We start from the raw sequence: 21,724 nt of genomic DNA, 5'->3' as shown, positions 1-21,724 counted from the left end.
AAGTTGATCCTGTGCTTTGATGGTGTGTGAGAACAGGAGGTCTGCAAGCGTATCCAGGGACATAGACATCAAATTAAAATAATAAAAACTGTAGGCTGCTTTGAGAACTGTCTGCTAAGCTAATGAAAATTTAAAATCACAACCATGCAAGTTCATGAAAAATTCAATTTCGTAGCCTAAACATCGATGGAGACGGAATATTCAGTGAAAGCACAACATCTCTCAAAGTGCTTACCACTCAGGTTTTATTGAACAAGTGCTTAAGTGAGTCATTATTCTAGGTGGGTGGGGGTATTCGGGGTGGGGGCAGGGGGCCTCGGCAGGGAGATCACTCTTTGAGGCGGCGGAACGACTGCACCGTGGGACAGGCGGCACCCCAGTCCAGAGACTTGCGGTACTGGCCTTTCTCCAGCAGGAACTGGCGCCCGCGGTAGTTAGGGTGCTCGTAGAAGACCCACACCCCCTCCAGCACCTTGCATGACTGGAACTCTCTGATGCGGAAGCGCTCCTGAAGGGAGGGGCAGTCCTCCATAGACTCAAAGACGTGTCCTGCAAAGTCGGCCTTTTCATAGAGCTGGATCCTGTACTGGGTCCCAGTGGCCTGCAAGCAGGGTATGGAAATTAAAGGGAGGTGTGGTAATATGGTAACTGTTACAACTTTTGTTTTCTAGTACTGATGTCATTGATTTTGTCTGTTTCAGAAGCGTGCTTTCAGCTTGCAATCAAATAATTCTCTGCATTTTAGAGTAAAGCTTTATATTGTTTGCACTACAATATGTGCGATAATGTTAAATTAGCCACTGTTAAAGGTTTCATTATTATGTTGTCAAAATGTTTTAAATGTTATTCAGTATTATATCTATTTACTGTCTGAGTACTTGTGCTGCACAGGGTCACCACAGGGTCTAACCTACCCAGGCAGCACAGGGCATGAGGTAGGGGTGCACCTTGGATGGGGAGACAGTTAAGTTTTTGCAAGGCACACACACAGTTGCCCAAAGTATGTTCTCGGCATTTCATTTGTCCTTCATACAATACTTCAAGCAAAACAAAGTCACATTGTTGATATGGATTAAAACCCTTCTGTGCATTTTAGTTTAAACAAAGGTTAAAATTTCTTTTAAGCACTGGCTCGGTATGGGAGTAAACCTTTGTTGGTGTTATTGATCTTAGCATCTGAAAGACCATTGTGCTACATTAATTAAATGGAAATAACACAACTTCCTTCCATAAGAGTATCAATAAATTAACTTTTTTGAAAACTTTTGATATCATCATCATTAATGTATGATATATTCATTTTCTTTAAATTTCTAAAATGAATCTATTTTAGTCAGGCAACTGGCCGTCTGTAAATGGCTGACAGTGTATCCATGTACATGCACTCTGCACCCAGGGTGCTTCTGTGTCTTGGCTCTGCACAAAGCTGTACTGGATAAGTGACTGGAAAAAGAATGGACCTATTTAGGCAAATTTACTTCAGGCAGATAGTACTCCAGACATTTACATCAGAGGGAAAACAATTGCTGCATTTATCTTTAGTTTTACTGAGTATCCTAAATCGAGTGCATTATAAGTGGTATTCACAGTATGCTCCTTAATACAATATTTGTCTATTTTTGGAAAAAAAATTAGATGCTCAGCACGAGTGGACTTACAGTGTGGATCATCTTGCAGGAGCTTAAGCGATCATTAAAGCCCATCCAGCGCAGGTATTCAGGGTACTCCCCACGGGTCAGCACATATTGGTAGCCCATGTAGTTGGGATGCTCATACACAACCCAAACACCGCTTTCGATACGGATGGAATTACAGCGGCTCAGGTAGGTATGGAAGTCGGTACAGTCGCTGTCACATTCATACCGACGGCCCTGGAAGTTCTTGTCCTCATAGAAGATGATCTAGAAGGGAGAAGATGCAAATGGCAATCAACATTATTTTGCTTAGATGAAGAGGATTTATTCATGTGACATGCCTTGGAAGTTGAGAGGAATGGCGTTGTACATCAGTTTTTGCATCTCAGACATGAATTACTGTCTGCGTGCTACAACCATCTAATTTTTGCAACTCTCCTGTAACTAGAATACTAAACTTGCCTGTAGGCTTTCATTAGGAAAACAGCATTGCCCTGAACAGATAATCTGGCTGAAAGGTTCAATTCCATGACATCAATAGAGCATGAAAGCAAGCAGGCACCGTGGGCTATAAAAGGTCAAAGACTGACACAAAGCTTTCAGTCCTTTATCTTGACTGCATGATCATGGATCAATATCTATGAAGGGTTCTGTTAGTGCATAGAAAAGAACATGCGTCAGGCTCAGAATCATTCCAGGCTCAGCTGTACAGTCATTACTGCTCTGCAGACTGTGACACCAATGGCTTAAGCATCCAATTAATTGCAGAGAGTCACTGAAATGCGTGAAGCTCCTGTACTTACCCGGCCCATTTTTGACATGGCTCAAACACACGGGTTATCTCCCTGAAGTCTCCCTGGCATTGGGGCAGACTAGCCTGCTGGGCATTTTTATACCCTACTGGGTTTTATAAATGGGAGTCGCTTTGTCATGAAAATTAGATCCAAAAATTGAGTCGGTGATTCTGAGGCTATTCATGTTTTCCAGAAAAGCAAAGAAGGATTATGGCATAAAGGCAGGCCAGTGTTTCCCTGAAACACCCCCACACCAGCCCCTCCCTAACCCCACCCGCACCACAGCACCCGCTGTCCATCCCTTTGCCAAGAAACCCAATGCCAGTTTTCAGAGCCCAGACACTCTGGATCATTGTATCACTGTGCATTGGATGAGCAGAACTACTTTTGTGATTCAGCAATTCTCATATAACAAAAAGCAAAAACAATTAAAAAAATCTATGTGTGTTGGGGGTGCCAATAATAAATACTGTACAAGAGGGTAAAACCTGAGTAAGCAAAAAGAAAACAAATGCACACCACCATGTCCCCATTCAGCCCTCCTGGTTTGGGGCTGACAAGAAAATGTTTGTTAATTGGTCCAGCACATTACACTCCATTTCAAAGCAAAACCAGAAAGCGCATGAGCAAATTAAGTTTGTATTCTGAGTCAGAGTAGCAATAACACATTTATCATTGGATCACTAGTCATATTCACCATATCTTGAGTGGCTACACTACTGTCCACTGCTCAGTGCTGTTTGTCACTCTATCTCACAGTCCCTCTTACATGTTTTACTGCTTATATCCAACCATCTTCCAACTACTCAGCCAGTACAGGGTTGTGGGGAAGTCCGGGAGCTTATTGCAGCTTATCATAGAGCACAATGCAGGGGAAAACCTCAGACAGGGGATGGGATTGCAACTACCAACTCTGAAGCTGGTGGAGGAGGGTGTGTGGCTCAATTAGGAAGCTGTGACCCTGACTGGAAGGTTGCTAGTTTTAGTGCTGGGGAGTCACCAATGTGATTTCACCACTGGGCCCTTCAGCAAGTCCCTTAACCGCAATTGCCTGGCTGGCTGACCCTGACGCTTTGGATAAAAGTATCTACAAAATGAAAAAAATGTAAAGTACGAAGCAACAGTGCTACTCATTAAACCAATGTGTCACTCTAATACTTGCATATGTTCACATTTAAAACGTTCAGACTACTTATTTAAGTTTACAGAGGTCAACAAAAAAACTGAAATCAAGCAAAACATTTAATTTATTTTTGAAATACAATGGGACTGCTTAATATTTTGCAAAAGTCCTACAGAAAAGAACTATCTGATGTACCTTTTGAACCATACAGTACATTCACAAAGTAAGGTGATTTCTAACTAGACAAGCGTACCAGGGCATGTAAAATCTCCAATTTACTGAATAAGGGCAATGCTGGACTTAAAAATTCATAACTTCATTTAATGTAAAAATGCAACTTTAATTACTTAAAATGTTTTGTAACTGGGTTAATGCAGATATATCCACAGTACAATGTTTAATTTCTCTGAGAACAATCTGACTAAAAATATAAACATTGTCTATCATCTGGATTATAAATCTTTTTGCTACCATTACCGCAAAAACTCCAAAGGACAGATCAGCATGTTGGTTGAAAAAACTTCATATTATATCCTCACACTGAAGCTACATATAGACAGATTGAGGTATGCGGCACAACACACATCTGAATGCCTACAGCCTGACTTTCCTGAATTTACAAATGAAATGCTGTTAACAAAAAGGAAATGAAGTGGAAACTAGCATGATCCCTGATTAATTCAATTATGCTATAACCACAGCAGTGCTGGTGAAGGCACTAAACAGTGCTTCCCTGGAACTGAAAGCAGTGTCAGTGTGTCCCTCCAACCAAACACAATGCCTGTAATGCCCTGCAAAAATGTAGACATCTAATCAGAGGTAAGGTGCTGAATGTTGTGGGCAGGTTCTGTGATTCTCAGCTGGCGACAGTCATTAGTAGGCCATGGGTGTCTGCATCACCATCCGCCTTTGACCTTCAAGACTTGGCTCAATAGTCCCGTGTTCAGTGCTTTTCGCATCCTCCGTGGCGCCATTGTGGTCCTTGGTACTCAGAGCGGATGGGATGAGGCTGTCCAGCTGCTGCCGGTTGCCAGAATCCAGCAACCATTCGTGGAACTTCTGCTCCACTAGAGTCTGGAACTGTTTGCGTTGCTCTCTGAAATGTGACATACAGAAGGCAAATGTACAAATGCCTAGAAATGTCTTAACTTGACGCAATAAGGAAGGCATTGCTCATTTCACCAATACAAAATTAAGGGGTATAAATGCTCCCAATAACCAATGCATTGCACTTTGTCAATATCAATTTAAACACCTGGCATTTAAGCACCATATTTATGGTAGCATTATCTGCATGCTGTTACTGGAAAGAACTGGAAACGGAAAGCTGTAAGTGAGTGGTGGCCAATATTATCCAAAAGTCCAGTGTGTATGCAGGTTTTTGGGATAACCTTTAGGTCAGCTGTTCAAGCCCAGGTGTGAGGACTCTTCAGCCAATCAGTTCTCTAATTAGTAATCTAATTATGAAGTTGCTGTGAAAACCCCTTTCTGGATGAGACTGGCCACCCCTGCTACCTGCTAGCTAGCTGTGCCTCTATGATGGGCAACATGATGGGGAAAGGTGACTTACTTATTTAAGTTTGCATTCTGCACTGTCTTCTGCCAGTCCTTCATCCTTTGATTACGGCCATCGATGGCTTTCTGATAAGACGGGGGAAAGCCGCCAGGCACCTCACATGTGTCCCCCTCCATCTTGAAGGGCACCACCAGAGGGTAAAACTCAGAAGGTGGAAGCAAGCGGTAAGGAACATTATCAGGGGTGCTGCCATCAGCACCTAGAAGCAGTGGCTGGTCCCAGGCGTTTGGAACCACAGCCTGGCCAACAGCAGCCATGTGATCTTCTAGGGAGGGATAATGTGTGTGGAAGGGACCCAGAGTTATAGCCACATTGCCAGGCAGCAGCAGAGGCCGGGTGGCCGTCAGCACATGGAACGTGCAGTGGGAGGAGGCGCCCACTGCCAGTCGACCTGCCACACATACCACCCTCACGTTCTCACAGCTCTGCACATGCACGCTAGTCTCCACTGGACCCAACACCACCGTACTGTTTCGGCACTTGTCCAGGCTCACCGACCTGCAATGGAATCATCAAGCAGTACAATGAGCAGGTGTGAAATGCAACATCCTGATCCCCGCTACAGACCCCACCAGACACTCACCTGAGGGGAGAGAGCAGGTAGATGAAGGCCTCACTGCAGCGGTGCAGTTTGATGTTGGCCCCGGCCAACTTGTCCGAGTCCTTGGCCAGTGTTTGGCGAAAAACCTGAGACATCAGCATCAACTTGCTGCCTGGTGGTGCCACATGGGTGTTTCGTGCAATCCTTGCTCTTTTCATTGCACCTTCAACTGGACCACAAAGTCAAGGCACACGGCTATAAGCAATGCTGTAAACAGACACTTATCAGGTTTCTAAAACTATGAAAAACTGCTATTTTCAGTCCTAAATGCCATTTATGATTTGGATTCATAAAAATAACCCCAACACCTAAAACAACATTTGAGAATTCAAGAAATCTACCAGCAAAAAAATAAATAAATACAACAAAATATGAAGAGCCATTGAAGGAGGAAACAGGCAAGGAGAAAAGGAAGGGGAAAAGGGTGTTCCTCAGATCCTTGAGATTAAAAAGTGGACATGGCGAAGGATATCAAAAGGGAAATAATTGAAGGAACAAAGATCAAACAGAGATGAAAGAAATATACAGAAGATCTCCACAGAAAAGAAGAGCAAGTTTTAAATTCTTGAGAGTCACCATCATCAAAAACATCACTTGGTCATATCACACCACAGCATTCTAAGGACAGTGCAATTGTCAACCAGCAGTGTTAGCTAGTTTTCAGAGAAGGCTATGAAGCCTGTCCTCACTGGTTACATAACATCTTTGTACTGCAACTGCTTGACATAGGACTGCGAAGCATTGCAGTGGATCAGAGCTTCAATAGCACAGAGCTCACAGAAGTGCAGGGCATGTATGTAACATGCAGCCTTGGGATGGCATACTGTGTCATAAAGGACTCCAGTCACCTGCATCTGCCAGGTGTTTGTTCATAGCAGTGCTGTTTTTGTTATTATTTATTATTAGCTGCTCATCATTAATTTACTGTCTTTTATATGTCTTGCACTTATTTAACACTATGATCTCCACGCAAAAAGCCCACAAGTAAATTCAAAACTGAATATGAACAGACTAGATACAGATTGGCAACTAAAAAAAAAGATTGCATACTATCATCATAACTTCTCAACTTACAAACAATTTGCAAAAAATCTAAGCGGAGAATCTGGAATAGAAGAAAACGTACAACTGTAACCTGAAGATTGTGTTGATTGACAAGGGTTAAAGACAGACCTTGCCTCCTTGCAACAATCACGAACAAAGAATCCAGTGGACTGGAAATGATTGTAATGTTGGACGATTTATAGGTAACAAAGGAAGAGGATCAGACAAAAGATAAGTCAAAGCATCGCTTATATGATCTGCAGAAGTTGACAGATGTTTTGATTGCACCTAAGTAGAATACCTTGCTGAACCCAAGCCAACTTCTTGCCAGAGCGCAAGCAGGCAGAGACTCCAAATGGGTTGAGGCTCAACACCTGTCGCAGCCACACCTGCAGGTGCTTCGCAGAGAAGGAACGGCTGAGCTTGGAGTAACCAGCCTCGGTTTGGAGGGGGGCACGCCCCAGTAGTTTCTGAAGTGAGTGCACAGTCCTGCCCCTGCCAAGAGATCCCTCCAAGAGGAAGCTGAGACCATGCAGTGCTTCCATGGACAGCTGACTGTCCTGCACCACCTGTCCTGAAGCACTCAGCTGCCCAGGCTCCATCAGCAGTTCCAGCAACTCGGACAGGTGGTTCTGGATAAAGGTTAAGTGTGCTTGGTCATCCCAGTTCTGCAGGTAAAAAAAAGAATATTCATTCAGAGGTGATTCCAAAACAAAGTCTATCGGCTGTTATTTGGCTAACTTTCTTACCATTTAATGATTATAAAAACAAGCTGTCAAGAACAAGAAGATTATTTACATGCTTGACACAGAGTTGCTACCGTCTTAAAATAGATTCTATGGGACTTTTTAAAAATCACTCAGACATTGTAACAATGCAACAGCTAAAACAAAGCTAAACAGTTCCCAGGGATATTGCAAGTACCTTATTTTGAGAACTAGTCTTGGCTTCACGCTCAGAGGATGTGGACAGGGATGTGGATCGAGGACTAGGCCACTCTTCACCAATCAAGGAGGTCCGCAATGACACTCGATTCAAATTTTGTGTGTGGAGGAAGAGAAGGAACTGCAGTGTGTCTACAGACAACTAATTAAGATGGGAATTCAATGAAGACAAGGGGAAAACAGAGAAAAAGGTAAATGAAGAGAAAAATACAAAGTAATGGGTATCAATCAGGTGCTTCAAATTATGCCTATTCTCTGCCCCATTTACAGTGTATCCGGCTGCACTCACCTTGCTGCGCAGACGTTCAAGTTCCTTAGGGGAGCTGCACTGAGATACACCTTCAGCCCACTCTAGCCTGTGTTCAGGGGTGTGGGGCAACAGCAGATCGAAGGTCTCAAAGTAGAGCCAGGCCAGGTCCTCTGACAGCTGCATCTTGCCACATGCAATGTGTCGCCACATAGGCCAGCTCAGCTCGGGGAAGCAGCCCTCCCGCGTCCGCACATAGGTAGCCATCTTGCGCAGGTAGCGCAGACTGAGCTTGGCCGGGGGAGCCACCTGAAGTGCCCCCAGCAAAAAGGGCTCCAGACGTGCCCAAACACTCACACCGCTTTGATCCATTACTACCAGAGAAAGACAACCGGGTTCAGTAAAGATGCTGCCGATTAAGCATCAATGCTCCTGCTATTACAATTCACACAGACAGCTTTTCATTAATTAAATGATGAAGCAGTTTTATCTGGAGTGAGGAAAGAGGATTCAGATCACAATCTAACAAACATCCAAAACTATTAGATACTTGCGCAGCTAAATGAATAAAGGTGTAACTAAAGAAAGAGGTAAATACAAATGATGTTAACGTTCTTTAATGCACTGAATAAAATCACATCGAAACAATGTAAGCGATGAAAGCAGACAGGTTATACTGTAGGTCGCGGAGGACTCCAGTATTTGTTTTTACTGAGCCATCAGCAGGTCAAGAAAACTAGGAACGAACCAGTACAACAAACAACAACCAGCCAAAAAAAAAAAGAAGTTGGATAATTTGTAAGGGACTTATAAATGATTTATAATGTGACTATTGTTTAATTATTACACAGATCTACAAAAAATAATAATTCAGGTGCCTAGGTTTTTTGAATGGGTTTAGGGTATTTTGAGGGTGCTGATTCAAAAATCACATTACTTTTGCTGAATTGGTTCTAGTTTTTGAGATAATGGACATCCATGAAAATAATGCATTACCCCCCAATGCGACTTGGGGGTGATAACAAATGCAATAGCTTTTGGTCTGTCTTTTGACTCTTTCACAGTGTCTTAGGTAATGAAATGAATGATGAAGCGTTGAAGGAGAGTCTGAAAATAAAATTAGAGTTAAGTTCACATGTACATGCTTGCATGTTCATTTATTGCTGTGGTTACTGTGGTCGTGAATATTTACCCAGATCAAATCTGCCAAGTCCTTCCAAAGGAAGGGCATCATGGGAACACATGTCTGGTATTTAGCCAGAAATGGTTGAAATGCTCGTGATAGGGCCATGAAAAAATGTAGTTTGGCCAGAAGAAGGGGATCCATTCGGGCTTCACAAATGCAGTCAAAAGAAGATGTCCTTGGGTTTTTCACCTTTTTCTTCACCAGGTCCACATATTTCACAATAGAGGGCCAGACTTCCAATGCTCATTCGACAGCTGGCAAATTTACAAGCCACAGAAAGGTAGAGAGAATCCTGAGGATGATGTTGCAGCTGTGAAGTCCTCTCTTCTGGCTGGTGCAGAGTGGAAAAGAAAATGTAGTGCTTTGAGCACTTTCTCCACCATCCACACTTCAAAACCAGTCTTGAATGAGTTGTGAATGGTATGTAGGCCACAACTTTCTACAATTACTGTGTCCTAGCAAATTGCTCACCACAGTGTGAATGTCATCATTGGATGTATAGGAGTGATGTCGGCTAACCATTTGCAAGGCCCATAGCACTTCTGCTTTCAGTGTGTCGGTTGAGGAGAATGTACTGAAGGTGCTTGTGGTGGGATCTGGAGACACTGCCAAAGCAGGTGTAGGCCTATCTGTAGAGGTTGTACTTGCAGGACTGGCAAACAACTGAATGGGGACAGTTGTTATCCGACTTTTGACAAAACGCTTGTGCGTTTCTCCCCTGATATGCGAGTCGATCGCTTTAGAGCCCATTGTTGCCAGTTTGATCACTTTTTTCCCCCCAAAGGTCGCAAGGCGCGTCGGAGACATTAGTCGTCTTTTTCAACCAGCCACAGTACTTTTTTTTTGAAGCATTGACATTAATAACAATCAAAACATACATAACTTTTTCCTGTCACTGTTAGATATTTGACATGTCTTTTTTTATGATGTTTACTTACTAGTTGTAACTAAAATAAAAATATTCTTGCAATTCTGAATGCTTTTCAAACGTGTTGCGTTAATTAAGTATGAAATATCTCAGAAACTAGAGCCAATCTGGGTCATATTCTTAATCAGCACCATAAACTTAATATAAAACCGTTCAGACATCGTTGGCACCAAAATCACCGTATACCAGTGTTATATAAAACTAGCTAGTTACGGTCGTAAATTTAATTAAACCCTGCTTATCCGTTTATCCAGGGGTGTCAAACTCCATTCCTGGAGAGCCGGAGCCCTGCACATTTATGGGTTTCCCCTCATTTAACACACCTGATTCAACTTCTTGCAACGCCTTGTGCTAATTACCACACAGCTCTTGAGCCTAATCATTTGTGGTGGAACAGGGAAAGAACTAAGCTACACAGGGCTCCGGCCCTCCAGGACTGGAGTTTGACACCCCTGTGTTAATCGCTAAGGTCCGCTCGCAATTTCAGTGACAAATATCATAGTCTACGCTTCGCCAAGTTCCCATGACAACGGCCGTTCAGGCCTGTGTATGACTCGTTAGATTTAGTTTCAGCATCATGTGTGCAACAAACTGCATTATAAGTACTGAAACGTTTACCTTTTAAGACTCCTCCTCCACTTAAGCACTGATTCTGATGTCCCACAATAAGTTAGTCGTCAGCCATCTGAATGGTGAATAAAAATCAGTCACAATAGTTTTCTTTTGTAGCCTTCAGATAAACACATCGTCTTCCCATTTACCGCGCTTAACGCGAGCACGCGCTTCCTGCACGCGAAGGCGCGCTTTTTGACTTTTTGACACACTGGCACGAGCTGCAAGTCCTTAGACGTTGCTGCAAATAAATTCGTAAAGTTAGAAGCTATATCTCTATCTCCGACATCTAGAAGAAACTGTTTGTTTTGTCGTGCACATCGACGTCAGACTTAGCTTATGGAAACTGAGAACACTACATAACGCTATACCATATTGTTAAAAGTTTCTATGATTTAATACTTCTTCAAATGAGTAGGTAAAATATTACGCTTTAATTGCATATTAATTTGCAACTTCGGAACGAAGTTAAGGCATATAAAAAACGTCACTTGCTCTTTAACGTCCGATACACTAGTAGTACGGAGGGAGGTTTTGAGAGGTGGGTTCTTCCGGGCGGATTCTGGCGAGAAGAGGAAGAAGCTGTTGACAGGCAGGCTGAACCTGGAACTGAGGGGAAGAGTTTACTTCATATGTTAACATCAAAAACGTTATCTATGGCTCCGAGAAGTGTTAATTTATGGAGTGTGTGCTGTTTGCTTCTGTGTTTTGTTGCGGCAGTGTTCGCAGGGTAAGTAATCTAATATAATACCGCAGTTTAAAGTGTTCAAAATGGGATTGCTTGCTGATACACATGTTGCATTGTGATTGGTCTACAACTGCTGAAGTAGTTGGGGAGGTATCGATTCATTTATGATAGAACCAGAATATTTTATTTACATTTTTTTAACACGCATACGTTATTGTGAACCCGTATAGCAATGTATACATGTAAACAATGCGGTTCCTTTAATTAGCCATTTGTTGTTTCGTGTTGTCATGCTATTTTTATTGGCAAGTTAGGGAATTTCTTGTAGGCTTAAAATTCAAATGTACGGGCAATACGTCACAAATGATCAATTGTCAAGCATTCTTCGCTTTATAATAAATTTCAATGTGTTTATGTATACATTAAGAATATATATTTTCTTAAAGAAGTAACCCCAGCGACATGCATAAGCATAACTTAAACTTTGACAGATTATGAAAAGTGTGTCTGACCATCTGATTTCTGTTCTTGAAGGACTGGGTCAGTTGGTTGATTAATCAAATATTTCGTTTTCAAAGTAATTGAATACAAAACGTCACTCTGTTTTCACTGACATTAAGGTTTCACATGGTAAAATAGACGTTGTTAATAATGTCATTCATTGTGCAGTAAATACTAAGAACGCCAAGGGAAATCAGTCACGGATATTCTTACATCACACTTACGGAGTTTCATTACGCTTAAAATATTTTCAAATTTTTATATTACAATAAATTCAATGCATTCGTTTCTTTTTGGTAACGATTTTAAGTCATTTAAGCAAATATGATCTCGCAACTTTTATAATGTAGACGCGATTTCTACAAGATTTTGGGGGTGCCCAAGACGGCATCTATTAAGGACATCAAGAAAGCCTACAGAAAACTGGCTCTTCAGCTTCACCCAGACAGGAATCAAGGCGATCCAGAAGCTCAAGACATGTTTTCAGACCTAGGGGCAGCATATGAGGTAAGAAGGCATGTAATATAATGAGATCTCCCAGAGGTTAGCACGCTATTGTTTCTTATATAAAAATTCCGAAAAAGGTCTGTCAGAAACGCATGCTTGTTCTATAGTGCTTATTGTATTCTGGGCTGAGAACTCTGGAAAAACCGAAGAGGTTTCAGTGTCGCTGCTGTACATGAAACACACACGCAAACACTTTTACGGGAAGTAAAATATAGTTCAGTATCGTATGTGTGAATATCAGTTTTTATCTTGTAAGAAATAGTTATCCAACGCGAAACAGGAATTTCTGAGTAAGTTTTCAGCGAGTCGGCTGATCATGTTGCTGTTGGAAACGATGTGGCATTTCTATTGGTCATGAAGACTGTGTGGCCATTCCTGATTGGTAGATTTCGGGGGTGAAAGTTGAACCTAGTGCTTGCGTACATGTAAACCATGCATCAGATGCTATCCTCCTGAAATCTTACTTGGGTAACGAGAACTAAACTTTTTTCATATCAGAAAATTAGACAATAAATCTCGCGGTCGTGTTTTTCCAATATGTTGCGTTTGTGAAGTACATATGTGAACTTTTTTTGTATTAATGGTGTTTTACAGTGTGTAATGCTCTTATGAAAGTGATGGAAATAAACGAAAAATAATTTTGTCAGTGACTGTGATGAAATCTGGCACATTTTACTAAGAGCCAACAGCGAAGTTTAATAATTTTAAAACTATTTGTAGTTTACTATTAAAATATTAAATATTTTTGTTTGACTCATCTAGTTATGTGTGTATCTTCACTTTTGTATGGAAACCAGGTGCTCTCTGATGAGGAGAAAAGAAAACAATATGATAAGTTTGGCGAGGAGGGATTGAAAGAAGGCCATTCCAGTTCCCATGATGATATCTTCTCTAGGTATATCTTAACAGACAGTGGATATGATGGGAAATGCAGAGGCATGTCTTTTTAGACAGAAACAGCCCAGTTTGTGTACAATCATATATTTTTTGTTTTGTTTTTTGGAAGAATTATCTTTAGGTTTCTGTGTTTAAATGCAGTAAATATGTAATATACACACACTTTCGTAGAGCCATGTTTCCCATTTTCTTCATTCTTTTATTTTAGTTTCTTTGGCAACTTTGGGACATTTTTTGGTGGAAGCCCCCAGAATCAAGATCGCAATGTCCCTCGAGGGAATGACATTGTGCTAGACCTGGAGGTCACACTTGAAGAGGTCTATTCTGGAAATTTTGTGGAGGTAAATTCCACCTTGTCTTTTGATAAAGAGGGTGATAATTTGTAATAATGTCGTGGCCATCCTCATCTTCACATATGTTTTATATGTTTTTTCCTTAGGTGGTGCGTAACAAACCCGTAGCCAAAGAGGCCCCAGGGACGAGAAAATGCAACTGTAGGCAAGAAATGAGAACAACGCAGCTGGGACCTGGGCGCTTCCAGATGACTCAGGAAGTCGTCTGTGATCAGTGTCCCAATGTCAAGTGAGTCTTTGTATTAGGCTTACCCTTGCCAGAGAGTTCACCACTCCAAATCAAAAATAGCTATTAATAATAAACATGTTCCTCCACAGGCTGGTAAATGAAGAGAGGACATTAGAGGTGGAGATTGAGCAGGGAGTAAGGGATGACATGGAGTATCCCTTCATTGGGGAGGGTAAGAGCGTTAAATAGCAGACATGGTAGATGACTCGATTAAAATCCTACTGACAACAATACAAGCTAGTATACGATACAACTCTTTAGTGAAACCACAGTCTGTATCTGATTTGCACAGACTATAACAAGAAGCCAGACATATAGTACATTCTCAAACTATTCAGACCCCTTCATTTTTTAATGAATCATCATACTTAATAGCTTAAGTATGATGTAATGCCTGAATGTGTGTGTGTGTGTCTATTCTATTTAGAATGTTATAGCTATAAGCCTAACAAGTGACAAAAGACGGTATTTGTCAGTACTTGGTACGTAGTTAATGAATTACATATTTCAGTAATTGTGTGGCTGATCAGAGAGAAATGAACACTAGATATTATATTGATTTCAGATAATGTTGCTTCACTGATATGAAGGTCATTCAGTTGGATAAGTCATGGAAATATATTTCGCTTCTGCACAGGGTACACGTTTTTAAATGAAGTGATTTAACATGAAAAGGATTCTGTTTGTCCCCCTCACTGAAAATTCCTTCTAGGTTTTGCATTATATGAAAAATGTAATTATGGCAAAATAGTATCCTTATTGGTACTATTTTACTTGCATTGTCTGTTATTGGGATCGTATTCGCTTTAGTTGTGTTTATTTAAGGTACCAATACAAAAGGCAATTATTAAATCAGTTTAATATAAATACTACTTACTTACTGATTACTACTTATTGTATCGTAGCATCCACTTCTGCTGTATTCAGTTACAACTACATCATTGGTTTCTTTTTTTACTGTATTTCTCAGGTGAACCACATATAGATGGAGAGCCAGGAGATTTACGTTTCCGTATTAAAGTTTTGAAGTAAGGCTGACATCACCTTTCAGTACTTCATAAAAGTACCTTTGGAAATATAACAACATCTATTCTGGTAACTTTAGTCTTGTATGTTGTTGTTTCAAGAAAACAGTAGTTTTTTGTGACTGTCCATGTTTCAAGGCACCCAGTATTTGAGCGCAGAGGAGATGACCTGTATACTAACGTCACCATCTCCTTGGTGGAGGCGCTGGTGGGTTTTGAGATGGAGATCACTCACCTAGATGGACACAAGGTATGTACATCTACAGTATGTCCTCCTAAAGCCATCTTCATAGTACATATCTATAGACTGATGGTTCAGTGGGTAGCTCTGTAGCCTCACCACACATTGGCCGTTTGTAACTTTCCCTCACCCTGTGTTTGTGTGTGGAATTTGCATGTTTTCCCTGTGTTGCGTCACGTTCCTTCAGGTTCTCCAGTTTTCAAAGACATGCAGGCAAATTGATATATAGATTGAAATATGGGAATGAGATTGTTTGCTTCTAATACCTTTTAAAATCTCTCATTTTACTTCACAACATCCTTTAATTAAATTGTTTGTTACTCTGCACTGCTGGCAAACTGGTGTCAGGTTCACTTTGTGAGAGATAAAATCACCAAGCCTGGAGCCAAGCTGTGGAAAAAGGGGGAGGGGCTTCCAAACTTTGACAACGTCAACATCCGAGGCTCACTCATTGTTACTTTTGATGTGGACTTCCCAAAGGATCAGCTGGATGAACAGCAAAGAGCAGGTATGAGAGAGCGTGTGCAAGCTGTAGTGCACAGAGTGGGGCAGAGTGAACGGTGCAACATGATTGGATGGTGAGAAGTATAAACTGAATGGGGCAGGAGCTACTTGGGCAGGGGGAAGAAGAGCAACTGTGTGAAATCATTTAATTATTAGAAATATGTAAAGCAGTGCATGAGAAGGGTGTTAAACATGAGCAGAGTGTTTTGTTGCAGAGCTGTGTGTGATTGTCTCTTTTTGTCCTGCTGTTCCAGCAATGAAAGAGTTGTTGAAGCAGGAATCAATACAGAAGGTTTATAATGGACTACAAGGATACTGAAACACTAATGCACACGAGGACTTGCATTCGTGTGCACAGGCACAGAGAGCCGTATCAGGATGAATTCATTTTTTTCTGGATGTCACTCAGGACGTTTTTCTTTAATGTTCATTTTGTCAGCGTAATGCTTGTGGATCCACCCCAGCTCCCTTTTTTAGGAAATGCAAAGTGATTGGAAGTAGCATCCTTTCCTCCAGTTCTGATGGATATTTATTTTAGTTTTTCAGGTGTCTCCTCCCCCCCTGTTTTCTTTCTTTTCTTTTCTTAAATGAAGATAATCATTATCTGACAGGTCGAAATCTCTTGGTTGAAATCTTCTTAAATGGAACGACTACGACTTGACTAGCCCTTCGTCAGCAGGACAGCCGGTCACAGCTGATGGCTTGAAATCCTAAGAAGGAATCGCTCCATTGCTCAGAAATGAGGCAGCACTTCCTTCGGAATTTTGCCAGGATGGAAATGCTCGCTCTTATTTTTCCCATCAAAGATTTTTTTTATGATTTTTCTTTTAGTTTGGAAAAACTTTTATTCCAAGATTTAAAAAAAATAAATATGGTGTTTAGTTTCTCACATTAGTTGTCTTGTAGTGATTTTACAAGAGTGTGTGGCCATTTTTGTTTCTTTGATTTGTATTTCCTTGGGTACTTGCAACTTCTCCTTGCTTATCTTTGTGTTGTGCGATATTGTTTTCACTTTTTGGATATTCAGTGCATAAGATTTTTAGATCAGCAACCGCCTGTCTGGCTTCAGTTATTCCATTTTTTACCTTCCATTTCCCCCTCTTGGTTCTCTTATCTCTTTACTCATGAACATCTGGACATTTTCTCTGGGCTGCATTTGATTGTGAGTCTGTTGTGAATAACAGACTATTTTCTACAGTGCCCTGGAGGAAGAAAATGTTTCATTTTCATTTGAAAATTGACAATTAAAAGGTTTATTGTTTCAGTGGTACCCTTGTGTCTTAAGCTTTACTTCTCTGGACGCTTTCCCTCTCCTACTGAAATATTTTTGTCATATCATATTTCAAAGCACCATACAAACTGCTAGCTTCAGAATTATACCAAGCAAGCAGTTAAAAAGATAATTGTTGCACTGTCAGTATAACGATTTACTGTATCATAACCATTATTTTATTACCCTAATCAATGTGCCCTGTAATAACATCCTGTAACAATGTAGTGAAAAGGCATTTTCGATGCTTGCCCAACCTAATTATGACTGGTGATGCTCATGGAGAGGACTGAGGAGAGCTGTATTATAACGTGGAATGAGACAGTAATCAAAACTAGAATGAAACCATTTTTCCCTAGACAAATATACCATATGTCATGTTGATTAGAATTATCTGTGCTTTTTGCCAGTATCAGTTTGTAAGCCTCCAAAACAACAGTGATGGTCAGTTGGTTAGATATGTCCTTTACTTAATGACTGTTTTGCTGTCTGTTAATGACTGTTTACTTGTATATCTTGTGTATTAGCTAGTAATATTCTAGTATGTGTGAGAAGCCAAAGTGTGTCTTACTCCTCATATCCTTCTGTTGGTGGTGAAATGGACGAGGATGCACGGTGCATATTGCCATATATGCACTGGCAGTGCTTTCTAGGGCACAGGAGTGTGAAAGGGCCATGAGCTGGGTGGCTATGAGCTGGGTGGCTGGCATCCCTGGTGATGGACTCGGCCCTCTTCTGACAGGAGGAGAGGTAGATTGATTGTAGATGGAAAAGATCTGTTCCGACGATCTTCATGGCTGTCCTTTGCAGTAGTCTGAGGTCCCACACTCTGATGCTTCCAGTCAGGATGCTCACAATGGTGCAGTGGAAGTTCACGAGGGCTTTGCTTCCCAACCCAAAGGTCTCCCCAGGAAGTACAACCTCTACTGAGCCTACTTGAGGACACAGCTGGTGTTTAAAGAGTGTGATCTGTATATCCAGCAACCTGAAGCTACAAGAAGAAAGGTTCCATCACCGTCTGAACTCAGATCACTGGATTCAGAGTCCGGAGTGCCAACCATTACACCAGGGACACCAGCGCTGGTAAAAGCCGAGCTCGGCACATTTCACCAGCATCTTTGTTGTGTGCTGGAAACCGGGATCGAGATTTAATTCATCTGATTTCATCCAATGAATTGTAATAGGTTTATTACATAATTATTAACCTTACCATGAACAATGAGTCCATTTTCAGGTGTTCTGGCTACTGTTTGATTATACAGAGTCTTGCCGTTTTTAAAGAAGTTACGGAAAAGCATGGCAGTATCACGGCCATTGGATTTATGCGGTCCAGTTCTGCCAGTCTTCCTGTCTCACTTTCCTTCACTGGGCTCCAGTAATGTTACTTGCTTCAGCTTTACAGACAGTCTGAGCGTGGCATGCTGACAGTAATGTCTGACATGGAGTTAACCCTGGCTACACCGCGGCTGACCTCTCTAACCGGGCCAGGTGGTTTTACTTAGACTAAAACCATCACCACTCCGATGAACCCGAAGGCACTGCTAATTGAAACACAGCGGTGTTTCCCTTAACCACGCTCCACATGTGTGACTTTCTGTGTCTGTCTGCTTGGGTGTGGGGGTCTCACTGCATATGATTGGATGTCAGTGTTTGTGTGTGAGTATGCATGTCTGTGTTCTTGTTTTTCTGTGTTATACTGCACATCTCAGATGTATCTGTTCAGCTGTATTTGTTTGCTTATGTATATGTGTAACTGGATGAAGCGATGCAAGCCTTTTGTGTATGTGCTTTCTACCGTTTCATGTCTATGGGTGTTTGTGTGTGCGTGTGCATTGCCTGCGTCTCTGTAGCCTTTTTCAGCTAGAGCAGATGTGTTGTTGAGATTCTTCTCCCCACAGCACAAACCCACAAATCCCGTTCCAGTGACTTGCCTTTTGTTTTCAGAAAATCTGGCAGGACTTAGTCTGATCTCTCCCTTGATCTCTCTCTCCCCTTCTAACCTTCCTTTAATTCAAATATTATTATATTCCCATTTCAAAGCTCTCATTTCCCCCTCCTCTGGTCTTTGCCATCTGGAGGCCCCAGCATGTATCTCTTGAAAAGCCACACAGGGACCACAGATTAGACACTGCAGATCACGGGGACTTCCTCTGGCAGTACACCACACATCAGTAATTGTTATCACTCTGGGGACAAAGTATTGGGCCCTCACCTCTCAATGCTGCCAACACACACAATGAATAGTGTTTAGATGATTTCACCAAAGACTGTGACTTCAAATAACACATGATCAGGAATTGATGAATCATTTATGATTGAGACACTTTCATGGTTTTTAGTCATCTAGGGTCTACATGTGTTAGCAAGGCATATTGCTATAAAGTATATTTTAAAAATTTTTTTGCTTTGTTCATGCATACTAATTTGTATAGCTTTATGTCTTTTATGTACTTTATGTTCAATTTATATTCGATTTTTTTTTTTTTTCCAATCTGAGGTAGCTATCATTGCTGGAGGCAATTGTTCTGTGAAACGTGAACGCCACAGACAACTTAGCTGGTTGTGAAGTTCGTGACGGCATTACCTTCATTTGTAGTTACAGCGGTCGCCACACGAGGGCAGCGTTGCACCTATAATGATTCTCTTTGCTGGTCTTATTGGGTGGCAGCCACCCGCAAGTCTGGCTGGATTTTAGGACTTGATGCAGATAAGTACATGGATCACATCGGCTCTCAAAAAGTAACGGCTAAGTGTAGCCTGGAGGCTGAGCGAGTTACTGTGGCTTCAATGGCTAATTGCACAATCAAGGGCTACATCTTTGTAGCTGCCAGGACCAAGCAGGTAACTGTTTATTCACACTGACTTGGCAGTGTGCTCAACTAATGAGGCCTGACCTCAGAAACACAGCCATTTGAGACAGTAGTCTCCAGACCACAAATACACTGTTCGCCAGCTATGTAAGGTTTCCTGTAAATTCCCTCTGTTGAGTCATGCCTGTTGTATGAATAAAACCGCTATGTGTGTTTTTCATAGGTGTTATTTTTTTAGAATTAACTGTGCATAAATTAACTTATGTTCCACCAAATTTCTATTTTAGCCCAAATCTAGTGAGTTTTAAACCAGACCTCATCTTCACTGTTACCTGTCATAGCCACACATTGAATTAATTACCATTTATGCTAATTAATGTGACACCAAAAAGCCACCAAAAGAGAATCATGACGGACAGCTTACAATTTTCTGGATAAAATAAAAATCACGCCAGACACACGTTTCATGAGGAACGTCGCTTGTCAGCGCTGCCATGTTTCTCTGCAGCGGCTTTAAAGAACGCTGGGGGTCTGTGTATATCACAGAACCGCATAAAAATCATTTATGGAAAGAACCTCAGCTATTTAACAGAGAAGACTTTGGCAGGAAAAGTGGGCTTACTGGGTTTTCAGTGTAGTAACGAAAAGAAGAAGGGCTGTTTTTTGAAATTTTTGGGGGATAAAATGTAATTAACTTTCCATATGATGTTTTGTCTTTGAAATTTATTTCTCTTTAGTTTTTATAACCTGATGAATATTTTGTAATGGAACAGAACTAGAGCAAGACAGCCCCCAAAAGTAACTGTGGGGGCCACGAGTCTTAAAAGAGGAAGGTTGAGATTTAAAGTATGTGCAAACTTACCAGCGGTCTGCTTAAGAATTGCTGTTTTAGTTGGCCGCTTACATGTTTTTCTGTCATGCAACTTATTTTAAATTATAAATATTTATATAGAGTTCGTTTTGTTTTCCAGTTACCTACAGAGAATCTTGTTTCTCAGATTTGGACGTCGGTGTCTGTAGTCTTCTTTCGTTTTGTTTTTCGTTTTTTTTTTTTCTGGCGGTTTTATGTGCCAAATTGATCGGTGAATGTGTTCCTTGCGGGATATTATTCCAAGCTGGGACATCTTCCAGTGCCCCCCAATATGAAAAGATGTATTAATTTTAAAGGTATATGCACACATGAGTGTATATCACTGCATGCACAGGGAAGTGCTGGTGGTTTTCCGCGGGCAATTGTGAAAGCTGCCTTTGTGTGCAGGCTGAGCTCTCCCCCTCACTCACCGCAGCCCGGCTCTGTGGCGGCAGATCACAGTTAATAACTGTGCGGTCGGCTGTCAGGATTACTTAGCTTGACACTGGACAGACAGCACCCCTAAACAGAGCTTCCTCTGGTCCAAGGAGAGCTTGGACCCAATACTAGGGGAACTGGCAAGGCAGAAAGGACTGGGAGGGAGGGGCTGTAGGAAGGAGAGATGGCTGAAAGAAAAAGAAATATGCAGAGGATGTGCAGAACCCTCTCCCACCCTCTTCCCAATCTGTGTTTTACTGATATAAATAAAATTATTAGGAAAATTACATTTACTGGAGAGATTTCATTTTCTGTGTTGCTTTTTCCCCATTCTTAGGTATTAGTAATGAGTAATCGTATTCTCCTAAATGACAGTTGCATAGTGTATTTATAACCATTATTTTATCATGCAGACTTTGTGGTTAATTGGGTGCCATTGTGGTGTCATTGTGGACAACAGTTTTAATTTTCAAAGGACAGAAATGTGGAACTGAAAATGAAATCACATTACAAAATCAAAGACAACTGTTTTGACATGTGAGGTGTGCTGTTGAAATAATAATTTAAAAGGTCTCCTTATTTTATACATTTATAGATGCGCAGCTTTTTAGAAATAATCTTATTTTGATTTTGTTTAATATCACTTGTACAGTATACATTACATAATTCTAAAGGCAACAATAATGATGATAAGAAAATACATAAAGCTTACAGTTTTCATG

At 41.2% G+C, this 21,724-nt stretch overlaps 3 protein-coding genes across 8 annotated transcripts; 1 reads left to right on the top strand and 2 right to left on the bottom strand.

Annotated features, from left to right (window-relative positions):
- Nucleotides 1-228: 228 nt before the first annotated feature.
- Nucleotides 229-2,490, bottom strand: crygs2 (crystallin, gamma S2). Of its 3 annotated transcripts, none has more exons than XM_023805710.2 (3): nt 2,438-2,490; nt 1,647-1,901; nt 229-586 (listed from the first exon to the last, which is right to left on the bottom strand). In XM_023805710.2, exons 1-3 carry the CDS (start codon nt 2,453-2,455, stop codon nt 329-331), a joined length of 531 nt encoding a protein of 176 aa, XP_023661478.1. In that variant the 5' UTR covers nt 2,456-2,490; the 3' UTR covers nt 229-328. The 3 variants fall into 3 exon arrangements, with proteins under 3 accessions (XP_023661478.1, XP_023661477.1, XP_023661475.1); XM_023805709.2 differs by having other exon boundaries at nt 229-601; nt 1,659-1,901; XM_023805707.2 differs by having other exon boundaries at nt 229-601; nt 1,659-1,901; nt 2,426-2,446.
- Nucleotides 2,491-3,657: 1,167 nt separating this feature from the next.
- tbccd1 (TBCC domain containing 1) lies at nt 3,658-11,274 on the bottom strand. Of its 4 annotated transcripts, XM_072715109.1 has the most exons (9): nt 11,185-11,274; nt 10,696-10,762; nt 9,156-9,480; nt 8,006-8,337; nt 7,697-7,858; nt 7,074-7,440; nt 5,711-5,897; nt 5,122-5,625; nt 3,658-4,647 (listed from the first exon to the last, which is right to left on the bottom strand). In XM_072715109.1, exons 3-9 carry the CDS (start codon nt 9,205-9,207, stop codon nt 4,425-4,427), a joined length of 1,827 nt encoding a protein of 608 aa, XP_072571210.1. In that variant the 5' UTR covers nt 9,208-9,480; nt 10,696-10,762; nt 11,185-11,274; the 3' UTR covers nt 3,658-4,424. The 4 variants fall into 4 exon arrangements, with proteins under 4 accessions (XP_072571210.1, XP_023661472.2, XP_023661470.2 ...); XM_023805704.2 differs by lacking the exon at nt 9,156-9,480; XM_023805702.2 differs by lacking the exon at nt 11,185-11,274 and having other exon boundaries at nt 10,696-10,833.
- Nucleotides 11,275-11,284: 10 nt separating this feature from the next.
- On the top strand, nt 11,285-16,904 carry dnajb11 (DnaJ heat shock protein family (Hsp40) member B11). Its single transcript, XM_023805722.2, has 10 exons — nt 11,285-11,419; nt 12,229-12,385; nt 13,183-13,280; nt 13,491-13,623; nt 13,722-13,864; nt 13,954-14,036; nt 14,835-14,892; nt 15,028-15,139; nt 15,479-15,638; nt 15,889-16,904. Exons 1-10 carry the CDS (start codon nt 11,322-11,324, stop codon nt 15,951-15,953), a joined length of 1,107 nt encoding a protein of 368 aa, XP_023661490.1. The 5' UTR covers nt 11,285-11,321; the 3' UTR covers nt 15,954-16,904.
- The last annotated feature ends 4,820 nt before the right edge of the window (nt 16,905-21,724 follow it).

The sequence above is a fragment of the Paramormyrops kingsleyae genome, chromosome 1, assembly GCF_048594095.1.
Source record: "Paramormyrops kingsleyae isolate MSU_618 chromosome 1, PKINGS_0.4, whole genome shotgun sequence".
Classification (NCBI taxonomy): Eukaryota; Metazoa; Chordata; class Actinopteri; order Osteoglossiformes; family Mormyridae; genus Paramormyrops; species Paramormyrops kingsleyae.
Note: the sequence above shows the minus strand (reverse complement) of the source record. Positions and strands in the feature narration are given on the sequence as shown.